Source organism: Oncorhynchus tshawytscha, linkage group LG18 (assembly GCF_018296145.1).
Source record: "Oncorhynchus tshawytscha isolate Ot180627B linkage group LG18, Otsh_v2.0, whole genome shotgun sequence".
Lineage (NCBI taxonomy): Eukaryota > Metazoa > Chordata > Actinopteri > Salmoniformes > Salmonidae > Oncorhynchus > Oncorhynchus tshawytscha.
In genome coordinates this window covers 12,050,133-12,063,120 of record NC_056446.1, presented here as the reverse complement: position 1 = coordinate 12,063,120, position 12,988 = coordinate 12,050,133, and the positions used below count along the sequence as shown (strand labels likewise).

General features: G+C 52.2%; 1 protein-coding gene across 3 annotated transcripts in view; it reads left to right on the top strand.

The window, feature by feature from the left end:
- Nucleotides 1–12,988, top strand: part of LOC112217507 (midasin) — a 47,299-nt gene that overhangs the window by 26,547 nt on the left and 7,764 nt on the right. Inside the window, exons 51-83 of one of the 3 annotated variants that reach the window (XM_042300656.1) lie at nt 7–136; nt 358–464; nt 604–737; nt 882–1,042; nt 1,290–1,410; nt 1,638–1,851; nt 1,947–2,193; nt 2,431–2,554; nt 2,717–2,884; nt 3,190–3,404; nt 3,634–4,039; nt 4,226–4,338; nt 4,432–5,101; nt 5,230–5,391; nt 5,576–5,858; nt 6,070–6,308; nt 7,013–7,108; nt 7,485–7,579; nt 7,811–7,935; nt 8,147–8,305; nt 8,448–8,631; nt 8,767–8,950; nt 9,179–9,332; nt 9,553–9,699; nt 9,819–9,945; nt 10,070–10,175; nt 10,362–10,477; nt 10,734–11,138; nt 11,254–11,474; nt 11,632–11,769; nt 12,052–12,233; nt 12,495–12,656; nt 12,773–12,910. In XM_042300656.1, coding sequence (XP_042156590.1) covers nt 7–136; nt 358–464; nt 604–737; nt 882–1,042; nt 1,290–1,410; nt 1,638–1,851; nt 1,947–2,193; nt 2,431–2,554; nt 2,717–2,884; nt 3,190–3,404; nt 3,634–4,039; nt 4,226–4,338; nt 4,432–5,101; nt 5,230–5,391; nt 5,576–5,858; nt 6,070–6,308; nt 7,013–7,108; nt 7,485–7,579; nt 7,811–7,935; nt 8,147–8,305; nt 8,448–8,631; nt 8,767–8,950; nt 9,179–9,332; nt 9,553–9,699; nt 9,819–9,945; nt 10,070–10,175; nt 10,362–10,477; nt 10,734–11,138; nt 11,254–11,474; nt 11,632–11,769; nt 12,052–12,233; nt 12,495–12,656; nt 12,773–12,910 — 6,233 coding nt within the window. Of the gene's footprint in view, nt 1–6; nt 137–357; nt 465–603; nt 738–881; nt 1,043–1,289; nt 1,411–1,637; nt 1,852–1,946; nt 2,194–2,430; nt 2,555–2,716; nt 2,885–3,189; nt 3,405–3,633; nt 4,040–4,225; nt 4,339–4,431; nt 5,102–5,229; nt 5,392–5,575; nt 5,859–6,069; nt 6,309–7,012; nt 7,109–7,484; nt 7,580–7,810; nt 7,936–8,143; nt 8,306–8,447; nt 8,632–8,766; nt 8,951–9,178; nt 9,333–9,552; nt 9,700–9,818; nt 9,946–10,069; nt 10,176–10,361; nt 10,478–10,733; nt 11,139–11,253; nt 11,475–11,631; nt 11,770–12,051; nt 12,234–12,494; nt 12,657–12,772; nt 12,911–12,988 lie in introns of all 3 variants that reach the window. The other 2 variants (XM_042300657.1, XM_042300655.1) reach the window with 2 other exon arrangements.

The following is a 12,988-nucleotide window of genomic DNA, read 5'->3' as shown; positions in this document are numbered from 1 at the left end:
TGTTAGATGACTACAGGATTCTGGTGGACATGCGTTGGAACAAGCAGTACCTGGACATTCTGGCCAACACGTGCAACTTTGAGGACGAGGAGAGGTACATGGAGTTCATGGAGGCTCTCAACGCAGTGGCCAACAGGTATGTGTCCGGCTGTGTCCCATATTGGACCCTATTCCCTATATAGTGCACAGCTTTTTTTGACCAGGGCATATTGGGCTCTGGTCAAAACTAGTGCCTTTCACATATAGGGAGTCATTTGGGATTCAACCTCCGTCCGGTCGTCTGGATGTTTAGTGACCTGGGTTTACACCGGGGGCTGTGGTTGCTGAGTAACCTGGGTGTGATGTGCGTCCTAACAGGATCATACTGTTGACGGACAGAGAGGGGAGGGCTGCGGTGGGGAGCTGTGCAATCAAGACATCCGCACACAACAGCGCGTTGAGGCTGGCCACTGCTTTCTCCAAAGGTACAGCATTCGTCTGTACAGTACACCATGTTGAACAAAACCCAGAGGAAGTCCTCGGTCAAGTATATGGTAATTGGGGGGGGGACTGTGGAAATATGAGAGTTTTAATATTGATGGAGTTTTGTTTTGACCGTTAAAGGGACGGTGGACATTGGTCGTCTGCCTCACCCAGTGCTGATGCACCTGCGCTCCTTCTTTGACCTGTGGGACACCTTCACACTGCAGGCCGTGCAGACTGGACAACCCTACATATCTGACCACCTCATGTTCGAGGTTCGTCGTAATACCGTCGTAGTCATTGCAGTTGCGTTTTAGTTTCTCTCGTTCAGCAACCGCCGTCAACTTTTGCTTAACTTGTGTGTCCACCACGGAATTAAATAGAACGATGGTAATTAACAGGATCTATGGTGTCCACAGATCCTGCAGCTGCTGCAGTGGAGAGACCGGTTCTGGCAGGTGTGTAACTCGCTGCCTGCCGACTCCCAGGGAGTGTCGGTCCTCTCGCTACACTGGCAGTGGGTCCAGAAACACCTCATCCTCCGGCTGCCACAGCTGCTACTGGGAGATGGCACCCATGAGTGAGTGACGCCTTCCTTTTCTTTTACCCAGGAGTCAGTATTTCGATTCCTCCGACGGACTTTCTGGACATTTAGAATCAAACACTTTGACTTGACAGTAAAAGTTGTCACGTCACCTATTCCCTACATCGTTCACGACATTTGACCGGAGTCAGCATACTAACATAGGCAATTTGTGGAGGCAGACTTTGTTTTCTGGCTGCAATGTAATGACTGACAACTACCCTGTGCTGCCCTGCTGTTCCAGTGGTCAGCAGGAGCTCCAGACGGTGTCGGCTGCCATCCAGACCGTCCTGTCCACCTCTGTTACCGTGGCCACCGCCCTGAAGGGGATCCAGAAGACCCTGGGGAAACCCCTTCCATTCAAGGTACAGAGGAAGAGAGCATTCAATCCACTCTGACAAACACCTTTACACTGCCCTAACTGTTATTAGCACCTCTACTCCACTTGAGTGCCAACTGAAGTTGAAAGATCTATGATTTATTGTACAAGTTAAAACATTGCATAACGGTATTTGTCAGACACCTTCATCGGGTAGAGTTCATGGAGATCGTCCATGTTATATGAAGCTGTCTCCCTCTCCATCTCCCATAGCTGGAGTCTGTGGCTGAGTGTGCTTCCCAGCTGAGGGTCCTGAGCAGGGCCCTGGACGTGGGCGACCTGAGGCTGGACAACACAGCTTCCCTGTGGAGACAGGAGCTGGTCCGCCTGCAGGGAGCCGCTCTAGGCCTGGACACCAAGGAAAGACTGCTAGAAGCCTGGGGCCTGGTCCTGCTAGCCAACAACCAGCTAGAGCCCCAGAAATCTGGTAACCTGGTGCTGCAGAGTGAAGTGTCTATGTGTCGATCTGTCAGTGTTTGCATCTGTCTAACTATTCATTATTCCATTCTATCCTGGCCCCAGGTGTCCTGGAGAGGCTGGTGTCATGCGTCCAGCAGCAGCAGGATCACATGACCTCGTGCGGCCTTCTGGAGGTACGCCCCTCCTCCGTGCATGACGAGGGGGACCAGGGGGACAGCGCGCCTCCCTGTAGAGAGGTGCTACAGCAGCTCAGCCGCAGGGCCCAGCTCTGGCCTCTCATGGAGGAGCTGGCCGTCCTCAACCAGCTCAGGCTCAGCACCGACCTGCTGCAGCTGGCTCTCACACAGGGGTAAGGGAACGGCTAAACTGGGTTAATGGAGGAAGTACACTTCATGACGGATGGAGGACTTATCTTCCTTTACTGAATCAGATTTTGAATCATGCCTGACAGTATGTAGCGTTTCAAATGTGTCCTCTTTGGCATATTAGACACCTCACACACAAGCAGCAATAATGCCATCAAAAATAAGTTTGTTGTGCCATGTAGTTGTATGGATAACTAACCAGTGTTGACTTTTGCCCACAGGGACAGGGAGTCAGAGGACAGCCTGCGTCGCGAGGTCTCCCAACACCTGCGCTTCTGTCTCCAGTCCACCCCCATGAACGTCAGCCAGCTCCAGCCCCTCTGGTTCCTCCTCAGCAGTGACCGGGTCAGTGGTTCAACCAGTTTACCCTCAGTGTAATTGATTTATCATGTTGTTGTATTGTCCTTCAAGAGGACATCCCTGTACCTGTGCCTCAAACAGAACAGAAGATGTGGTTTTGTGTCATGTGTTGTTGACTGTGGTGCCTGCCTGCATTTCCCCTCCCAGCCTGTGGAGGAGCTGCAGTTTGTGTGGTGTGATCTGCTGTCGGAGGCCCTGTCGGCCCTGTGGAGCAGCAGTGTGACCGCTGACCCCGAGCGCTGGCTGAAGTGGGACCCCCTGTGTCCTGAGGGCCAGATGATATCATCCAAGTCACCTCTGGGACCTGATAAAATGGTAGCTAATGTAACATGTAGGATGTTAGAGAGGCTCACAGCTTGCCAAAACAATCTCAATGTGTGTTGATGTCAATGATGTTGGTTTGATTTGTGCATCAGGATTTGGACCCATTTACATCACTGAATTGAATTCTATTTCCTGCCATTCCGATTCCAATATGTACCTTCTTAACCTTCTTACTCCTTAACCTCCGTTGTACCACATACAGAGCCGGCTGGTGGACGGGATTTAGTTAATTATTTAATTGAATTGGAGTTTTCCATAAATGAGGCATTCACTCACTCTCCTTGCGTCGCCTCTAGGGTCCTGACATGCTGAGCAAAGCAGTGTGGTCCAGGTGCATGTTAGGGGTTCTTAGCAGCAGCGAGACAGGGGGACGTTGGGACCCCACGGGGACGTCCCTCCTGTCCTCGTCCCGGGTCACCCTGGGGGAGTGGAGGGAGAGGACCGAGCAGCTCCAAGACGTCACCGCCGTGCTGTGGGACAACATGGCTGTCCCGGCCCTGGCCGAATTCAGGTACACGCGCTGGAGAAAGACACGCGCACCCTAGGCTTATAGAGTGGAATCACCACGAACAACATATAGAACGCTGACACTATCAATAAGAAAAGTCCTTACCCTACCTATATCAAGAGTGGTGCACACAATCTATGGTTTTGGTGCATATCTACAAGGCCTACTATTAATATCCATTTGACTCGGCTAGATTATCTCTGTCTCACCCTCTCTTTGTTGGTTCTCTCAGGAGAACTGACCTGCGGCTGCAGGGCGTGGTGCTGCGCAGGCAGCTACAGGCCCTGTCAGAGCTGCTCCCCCCGGGGCTGCAGGAGGGCTACACCGAGACCTGCGAAAGCCTGGTGGAGGACCAGGACCCTCTGGTAGCTGCCCAGGAGGTCCAGACCGTCCTCAGGGACTTCCTGCCCCCCAACCTGCTCCCCGAAGGCCTGCTGGACGCCCTCCTCACCTGCCTGCAGCACTTTGTCCAGAACAGGGTCCAGGGCTCCATCCGCGTCCAGGGCTTCAGCCAGCTGGTCCGCTCCGGGGTCTTCTGGGTCAACATGGGCCTGCTGCAGATTAAGACCTGGACCCCACAGACCATCTTCGACCCGGCCGTGAAGAGGGCCTACAAGCTGGACTACGCCCAGGAGGAGGTGGGCCACTGTCAATGCAGCAGTCTCTGAATCCAGTTGAATCCAGCTGTCTCTGAATTCAACCTTGTAGAGTGTAGTAATGACAGGAGATATTATTTTCCTGGTCTTTTTTTAACATTGGAGTTGAGGGTCATTCTCTTCCCCCATTATGTGACGACGACAGTGCCCCTTCCTTCTCTTTCCCAGCTGGCTTTGCTGCAGGAGGAGTGGCGAGGACGCAGTCTGTCCTCTCAGCTGCTGACCGGAGCTGAGCTGGAGGAGAGCAGCACCACCGACGGCTTCCAGCATCCTCGCATCAGGTGAACAACCGTACACCATGGCAATATATGTTCTGGTTGACTGGTTTTTGCCAGATGGGGTCTTTTTAAACGTCATTGTCTCTGTGTCCGCAGGTACCTGTGGATCCGTATGCAGCAGGTGAAGGAGCAGATAGCAGAGCTCTCCAGGAAGCAGGCCTGCAGGCCCAACGAGCCCCAGTACGGCAGGCTGTTCCAGGAGCTGCAGCACTACCTCTGCAGCATCGGCCAGCCGGCCGCTGTGGAAGACCTGCTCTCCCACCTGCTGAAAGCCCTCCAGGGGAGTGGCCCCAAATTCAGGTCGGGGACTCAGAGCTTGCTGAAGGAGGAGGCTGTGTGGCAGGCATCGCAGCACCGCTTCGCCCAGAGGCTGGTGGAGGAGTACCCGCTGTACCCTGACGTGGTGGGGCCCCTGAGGACCGCCATCCTCCAGCTCCGGCACGGCATGAGGCTGGTGGCATCCCAGGTGGACTCCTCCCTAACCCCCATTCCTGGCCTGCCCAAGCTGGTGTCCTGCCTACTGGCCTTCCCTTCCATCTCCCCCAGCCTGCCCTCTTACCTGGCCAGGGCAGACTACCTGTGCTCCAGGGGCTGCATGGATGTTCTGAGGGGCCTAGGGAAGCTCTTGCCCCAGCCGGACCCAGATCACGTGGTCCCAGAGCCAGGGACGTTACTCCTGAACGCTCTGCTGTACCTGCAGTGTCACGCCCTCTCCACAGGCCAGCTCAGCCAGGACACACTCAAACTCTTCAGACACATCTGTCAGGTGGGCGTCACATGTTTTGATTGGATAACATTGGATGTCGACTTTTTGATTGGCTTTTGTTGATCTTATTGATTGATAGTCAGATGGACCAACCAGTGTTCATGTTGTTTGTCATGCGGCATGTCCAGGCTCTGGTGAACGAGTGGGACGAGCAGGAAAGACGGGCACGGGAGAGAGAGCAGCTCGAGGCCAGTCTGTACCGTCACCGCAGCAGACTCCACGGAACGGGCCTGAGCGAAGACGAGCAAGAGGAGAGAGACTTCAGACGCTGCTTCCCCCAGTTTAACAAGGTACAGTCACGTCAGGGCTAGCCAATGGATCCAATGTAATCACTCTTTAGTTTGTTACATTTCACTATCACCTAGTCAACTTTTGCAACCGTAAACAACCTGCCTCTCTCTCACTTTCTCTTCTGTCTCTCTCACTCTCACTTTCTCTCATCTCTCACTTTTTCTTCTCTCTCTCTTTCCTCAGGACTTTTCTGACATCACTGCCCAGCCCAGTCTGGAAGGACCGGCAGACAGGGGAGAGCCAGAGGAGGAAGAAGTGACCGAAGATCCCAGCGATGCTGGCTGCCTGTCTCCAGCCTGTATGAACACTGTGGTACAGGTCCATCAACGCCTCTGTCTGGGCTACACCCAATCACTGTGGTACCAGGCCAGTGCTCCAGCCATTCACAGCAGAGATCACACCCGAGCTCTGGTCTCCTCCTATCAGACCACAGCCCCTGTGATGTCACGCTTCTACCATCTCATGGGTGGGTAGGACACTTAGTCATGCCATGTCTGTATTTATATCTACACAATTACACAAAACCTGAAATTGAGAGGTGTCGGGACTTTTAAGCCCTTCCTACAGGCATGTTATCCTATGATTTAACTGAGTCCTGCTCTTCTCTTTAGAATATTTCCATAACTCTACTGTTTACGACTTTGTCTAAATCGGTATTTCCCCCGCGTGGCCCTCAGACTCTGAGATGGACCAGCAGATGACAGGCACCCAGCTACTTCTCAGCACCCTGCTCCAGAACACTGTCCAGGGGACCCCGGGGCCCGAGGGCCTGACCCTCCAGCCAGACGGGCCCTATGACTTCTACCAGCAGCCCAACATGAGCGAGGCCCGTCTGTGTCTGCCTGTACTGGAACAGCTGGCCCTGGCTGTCAGACAGAGGCTAGAGGAGTGGCCCGAGCACCCTGCCCTCGTGCAGGTAAGAACCATGAGTGACCCAATCTATGGGCTTATAAGAGTCTCGTATCTCAGATCCCCGTGTAAGGGTTTGCTGAACTTAGTAGTTGAGTGCTATTTTAAATGAATATTACTTGTTACTTAATCCACTTAATCCAAAGGCTTTCACAAGAGAGAAATTTAACGGGGTTGGATTTGAAATGTTGAACGTTGAGATATTAAAGACACAATAGATCAGACACATAGTATATAAAGGCGTGAGATCTGTAGAAAGACAGAGCGGCTGTGGAATGTGCTGGGTAGACGGAGATCAAAGGATAGCTATACGGGAAGCAGATGAACATCTGGGGATTAGGCGAAGGAGGGGTTGAGGTCAGGTCACATCCCCTGAAGGGAGTAATACGGGTTTTACTACCCTCTTCCTGTTTAACCATAAGATGTAAGGATTGGAGAGAAGGAGGAGTGTCTTAAGTAGGAGATATATATATATATATATAAATATAGACACATACCTGTGATGGTGAGAAATGTCTGGTTGTCTGAATTACAGCTGTCACGACCCTTTTGGGAATGATTCAACTTGGTTAAAGCTTCTGTAGTGTGTCCGTGAGTTATTTACTCTGATAAAATAAGAACCTAACAGTAGGTTAATGCATCCTGCCACCAGCGTCAGTAAGCATTCGGGTGTTTAGTGTTGCTGAGCTTGTCTCCGTCTCTCTGTTCCAGTTGACGGTGGTGATGGAGAGGATCATGGGCTTCAGTCTGGCCAGCCCACTGGCCAAGTTCCTCAACGGCCTGGAGATCCTGCTCAGCAAAGCCCAGGTGCGTCCTCCTGCCACTACTGCTGTTATTCTCCCTCTCTTAGCCTGGTCCTAGATACAGTATGTTTGTGCAGTATGTTTATGCTGACCATAGGAGTTGGCAAGAACCGTACAAACAGACCTGTGACCGGGCTATCCAGCGTCGGCAGGTAGCCTAGCTGTTAAGAGCGTTGGGCCAGTAACCGAAAGGTCGCTGGTTTGAATCCCCGAGCCGACCGGGCTCCATACCCACTCCCCAAATGTCTCCCTATAGCCCTGAGCCCTAGTCAGAAGTAGTAGCCTTATAAAGGTAATAGGGTGCCATTTGGGATGCAGGGCCATATCTTCCTATAATGGCCCTAACCCTGTTCTAACTTCACCCCCTTTGCCCTCCTCAGGAGTGGGAGAACAACGCCAGCCGCAAGGTCTCTCTGAGGAGGGAGCTGGAGCCTGTCACTAACCTCATCATCCAGTGGCGCAAACTGGAGCTGAAGTAAGGAACAGCGGGCAGGCAGGGTTACACTCCTGGTTATGATACTGTTACCTTTTTTTTTTTTTTTTCATCATGCGTATAATATCATTTTCTGTTAAGAGTTATTGTAGTGTAGACGTGGTGAGCAATTGGCATGCATTTTGACACTATGGGAGAAAAAATGGATCCGGTTTCCCACAACCCGCTAGACTTTAAGGCCTTTCTACTTACTTTCTTTCTACGCATCAACAGCTGTTGGTCCAGCAGTCTGGACAACGCCTTGAAGCGTCACACAGAGAGATCCACCAAGCACTGGTTCTCCCTCTACCAGCTGGTTGAGAGGTACCTGGAGGAGCAGAGGATGGACTCCGGCACAGGTATGAAAATGTTGGGTCACATTCATACGGTACCGAACGGAAGTAAACAGACTAAAACAAGGAAGGGACTACCTGGACCTGTCCAATAAGAAACACACTTTTTTTTTGTTTCCGTTGAAAAAAAACTGTTTAGACTCGTTTTCCATTGCATGCCCTAATGAACACTGGTATTAGCCAGCTAACTCTCCCTGTCCTCTGTTGTCTCCAGTAGAGGGCGATCTGTCTCTGGAGAGTTTGTCCCTGTCCACGGTGTCGTCCACGCTGCAGGCCTTCATGGAGGGTTCCACGCTAGGGGAGTACCACACGCGGCTGGCCATGCTTCTCAGCTTCCACTGCCACCTCCTCCTGGCCCCCAGCCAGCACGGACAAGGTGGGACCCAACCCAGCGTCCCCCCTCACATGCATACTTTTACAGACACACAGTAGTCTGCGCTAAGTCCGTTGACTTGGTGTTCACCTTTTTCAAACATGCAGATGTAGTCCTGACTAGGAAGTCCTTCCTGCTTTCACAGAAACTCTCTGCAGTCTCCTCTGGAATCTGCACAAGTACTACACGCAGTTCTCAGAATGCATCCAGACCAAAGTCACTCAGCTCCGCCAGCCCATTGAGAAGGAGCTCAAGGACTTTGTGAAGATCTCCAAGTGGAACGACGTCAGTTTCTGGTCCATCAAACAGTCGGTGGACAAGACCCATCGGTAAGACTGCCTGTTGAATAAAAGATCCTCATTTTCTTGTGTATTAAAGAAAATGACAGTTACGCCATACCATTTGACCTTTGATCCCCATCCAGTAAATACATGACAATATCCACCACTCTTATGGTTTCCCAGCACCCTGTTCAAGTTTGTGAAGAAGTTTGAGGCGGCGCTGAGCGGGCCGTGTGCCCCGGCACTGATGGAGCAGGGGGGCAGTGCCAGCCTGGACAGTGTGGATGCCAACCAAGAGAACACCCCGTTGCACAGGCTTCACCATGCCCTGAAGAACGCCCTCCCTGGCAAGGCCAGAGACCTACAGGTGCAGTACAAACCACCCTCTAGCCACAATCACTCGGATCACACAGACGAGTGGCAATAATACACAACATCAATATGGCATGTATACTATGGTATCAGTGTTCTGTTCTGACACAAAAACATTATTGTTCTGACTCATAAAATGAGTTTGGACCAGTATTGCTCTCCACAAAGAGCGCTTTCATTACATTCTGATGATGTTGGCGATGACTGTGCTTGTGTGTTACAGGGTGAGTCCCCAGAGGAGGGCCTGGCATGTGTGGAGCCCTCATCTCTGCAGGGCCGTCTTCCCCTCCTCACCAGGAAGATGAGGAAGATGTGTGTGACCCTGGTGAAGAAGAACCCCCTGCCCGAGCTCTCTGAGGACCTGGACGTCTTCACCGGTAAGAGCTGGAGAAAAACTATGGCCTCTAACAGGTTCTAGATGAGAAACGTCTGCTTGTGCTGCCTCGTTGAGAATCCATCACGAATGGCAATGAGAAAAACAAAAGATATCAAAGGTTTTGGATGAGAAGCTGAAGTTCTACTTGCCTCGGATTAGATTGTGGAAAAAGTCCCTCTATGATTATAGTTTTGACTATAGATATGTGTTTTTTATTTCAGGGGAGATCATCAGCAACCTGCGTGACCTCCAGAGCCTCGCGATCGACCTGAAAGCCGAGAAGGAGAAGCAGAAGTCCGAGGTCAAACACATCCTCCAGCAGAAGCAGAGGGCCCTGTCTGACCTCTTCAAGATGCTGGCTGAGATCGGTGAGTCCCTCCACATAGACTTTGTACCTCAAGTGCATCTTATGTCAGTGTGGTAGAACTCTGATGCTGTACAGTATTTTATGACCGGAGTTTACTGACGGGGGCGCTGCTGCGTGCAGGTCTGTCCTACCGTAAGGGCCTGAACTGGAACAGGACAGCGGATCCAGAGGAGACCCTGTGTCTGCAGCCGCTGGAGCTGCACACCGCTCTGGCAGCAGTCAGGACCCAGGAGCAGGCGGAGAACAGGTAAGACAAGACGCACCCACCTGGCTGCTACACACCACATGTTAAAAATATTACACTTTGAATAGCCGTGCAGTACGTCACGGAGTACCTGGTTGACTGTGGCATGGAACCGTGTCTGTTTCAGTTTGTTTACTGAGATGAACGCCGCGTGGGACGGCTGTCAGAAGTACTTCTACCGCTCGTGGGCCCGCAGAACGGCCATGATGACTGCTCTCCAGAGCGCTGCTAAGGTGAAAGACTGAAATGGAACGACCGACAGGTTGACTTCATTGCAACTGCGAAATATTGGTTATTTTGTGTGTTCTAAATGGGGCCTAAAACACTGAGTTACGTGCCAAATGATAGGATATCCATTGCCTTAACGGCATCTGAAAAACTGCGATGTAGTTTGAACTCTGTGTGTGTGTGTGTTCCAGGAGCTGGGGATTGGGAACATTGATCGGTGCCGAGGCTTCTCCTCCCACCTGTTCAAGCTGCTGCTCAGACAGAGGCGACGCCTGGCCAAGCTCACAGAGCAGTGGGTCCACCACAGGTGAACCTTGCCTTCTAACCTATGACCTTACACCTCGGAGCTTACAGTTTGGCTAGAGGATCTATGTGTCTCTTAGTATGGTTGCGTCCAAAATGGCACCCTATTTCCTGTATGGGACCTTATTCCGCATCGGGCCCTGGTCAAAATCAGTGTACTATATAGGGAATAGGGTTCTATTTAGGAGACAACTTGAGTATCTCTATCTGTAGTTGTCCTTCTAACACTCTTTTTGGCTTGTATCCTCTAACACATCCAGGAGGCTAACAGTCAGTGTTCAGGGCATCCAGGCTCACCTCCGGGCCCACAGTGAGGACGCTGGTGGCCTCCCCCCCCAGGCTTCTCTCCAGGCCTGGGTGATCAAGGCCCAGGGCCTGTCGGCGCAGTGTGTCACCCTCCTCCAACAGCTCTCCTGGCTGCTGCAGTGTTGCCCCGAGGGGCCCCAGCAGAGGGACGGGTCAGGCGGGCAGAGGGAGCCCACCCTGAGGTGCCCGTCCCCCCTGGCGTCTCAGAGGCAGCCCCCTGGGTGTCTGCTGAGGAGGGGAGACCCGGCCTGGAGCCAGCTGAGTCAGCGCGTGGCGGATATGTTGGGTCAAACCCAGAGCCTGAAGGAGGAGCTGGATGCAGTGGCACTGCAGTCCACACAGGGGGCGCTGCACTCCTGGTAAGGCCTAGGAGCACAATATAGTATTAGGAATACTGATAGTACTAAACAGGAACTTAACACAGATAAGACCATTAAGCTTGGGTCTTCATGTCTTTCCTCCACATCTCCCCAGGAGCCACTTCTCTGTGTGTTGCTCGGGCTATGACCGGCTGGGTTCCGTGACGACACAGATGCCCGCGGTGGAGCAGCTGTTCACCACCCCTGAGGGCACGGCCGACACCCAGCCTGGCCTGACCCGGGGCTTGCAGTACGTCAGAGGAGAGGTGGAGGCCGCCCTGACGGAGTTCACCACCTGGAAGACCCAGCTACTCTCCCTGGGCCACGGACACACAGGTGAAAACAGACCGATCATGCTAAGTTAATCAATCCGTCACATGTATATTATAATGCCCGTTTCTACAAAAATATATATTCCACTGGTATTACACTCGTATTAAAATTGTATCACAGTGTTATTACATTCTTAAAATAATCCCCCCCCCCCCTTCAGATTACCAGCAAACATTCCGCTCAGAGTTCTCTGCTGAACTTGAAAAGGCCATCAACACAGTGCTGGTTGCCGTGCAGACCCTGGTGAAGAGGAGGGAGGGGGAGCAGCAGGGAGAAGAGCAGACAGACACCAAGAGAGGTGAGGAGAGACCCCTGCTGTCTTCCTCCAATAACACACCTGGGTCATATTCGCTAGGCACCAAACAGAAGAGAACGGACTGAAACTGGGAGGGGCTTTTCTTTGTGTCCTTGTGTGGTTATTGCTGGAGAACTGTAGGAGAAATAGCTGTCTAAAAAGCAAACCAAGCAAGCCAGAGTGAGACTGGGCCAAGATTTATTAACGTGATCAATCCTAGGGTCCCGTAAAGTGTGTTGATCATTGATTGGGAATGTCATTTCCTGTCCTATCTGCCTGTTCCAGAAGGTGAGGAGGAGGCGCCCCAGGAGGACCTGCTGAAGCCTGGTCACCTGAGCCGCCTGCTGGAGGAGGAGCTAGGAGCCGAGGTGGCGTCTCTCTCCTTGGGGGAGGTCAGCGACACGCTGGAACAGCTAGTGGAGAGACTCCGAGTCCACCGAGACTCCTGTCCGTCTCACCAGCTCCAGGTGGGTGCAGTCAACACAGCATATACTGTAGCCCATACCGCACTCTAGTGTAGTGGAGATATAATACTGAAACGCAACGGTTCTGTCAGGACGCCAACGATGTCAAAGTTGCCATAGGAGTTCATTACTTCTTTCTCCTGAGGTTTTCTGAGCGATGATGTCCTGTCGTTTCAGAATACTTTGTTTGTGATATTCATACGTCCCCGTTGACCTTCTCCTTTCTCTTCTCCTACTCCTTTGTCCCGTGTGCTGTGTGTTTAGGAGCTGAGTGAGGCGTGCAGGCTGCTGGCGCGTCTGGAGCCCATGCTGGGGCTGTACTCAGAGCTGGTACGCTACTACCTGGCCGTGTCACTGGGAGCCCACAGGAGCACTGGGAAACTGCTCTCTGTCCTGGCCGGCATCTTCACGGAGCTAGCCCAGAAGGTAGTGTACTGTATCCATTCTACTGGGATCTGCTTTAAAACATACTATCAGGTTCTCTGTGAAACTTTTTTTAAACATTTTTTTCTGGTTGATTGTCCTGTTGTCTTGTCCTGCAGGGCTTCTGTCTACCCCAGGAGCTGATGGAGGGAGGGGACGGAGAGGGGGCCACAGAGTTCCATGACTATGAGGGCGGTGGCATCGGAGAGGGAGAGGGCACCAAAGACGTCAGCGACAAGATCGAGAATGAAGAGCAGGTGATGCCTACAAGAACGACAATATAATGCAGACACTATAAGATCTATGTTTTTTTGACTAGCGTTGCTCGTGAAAGG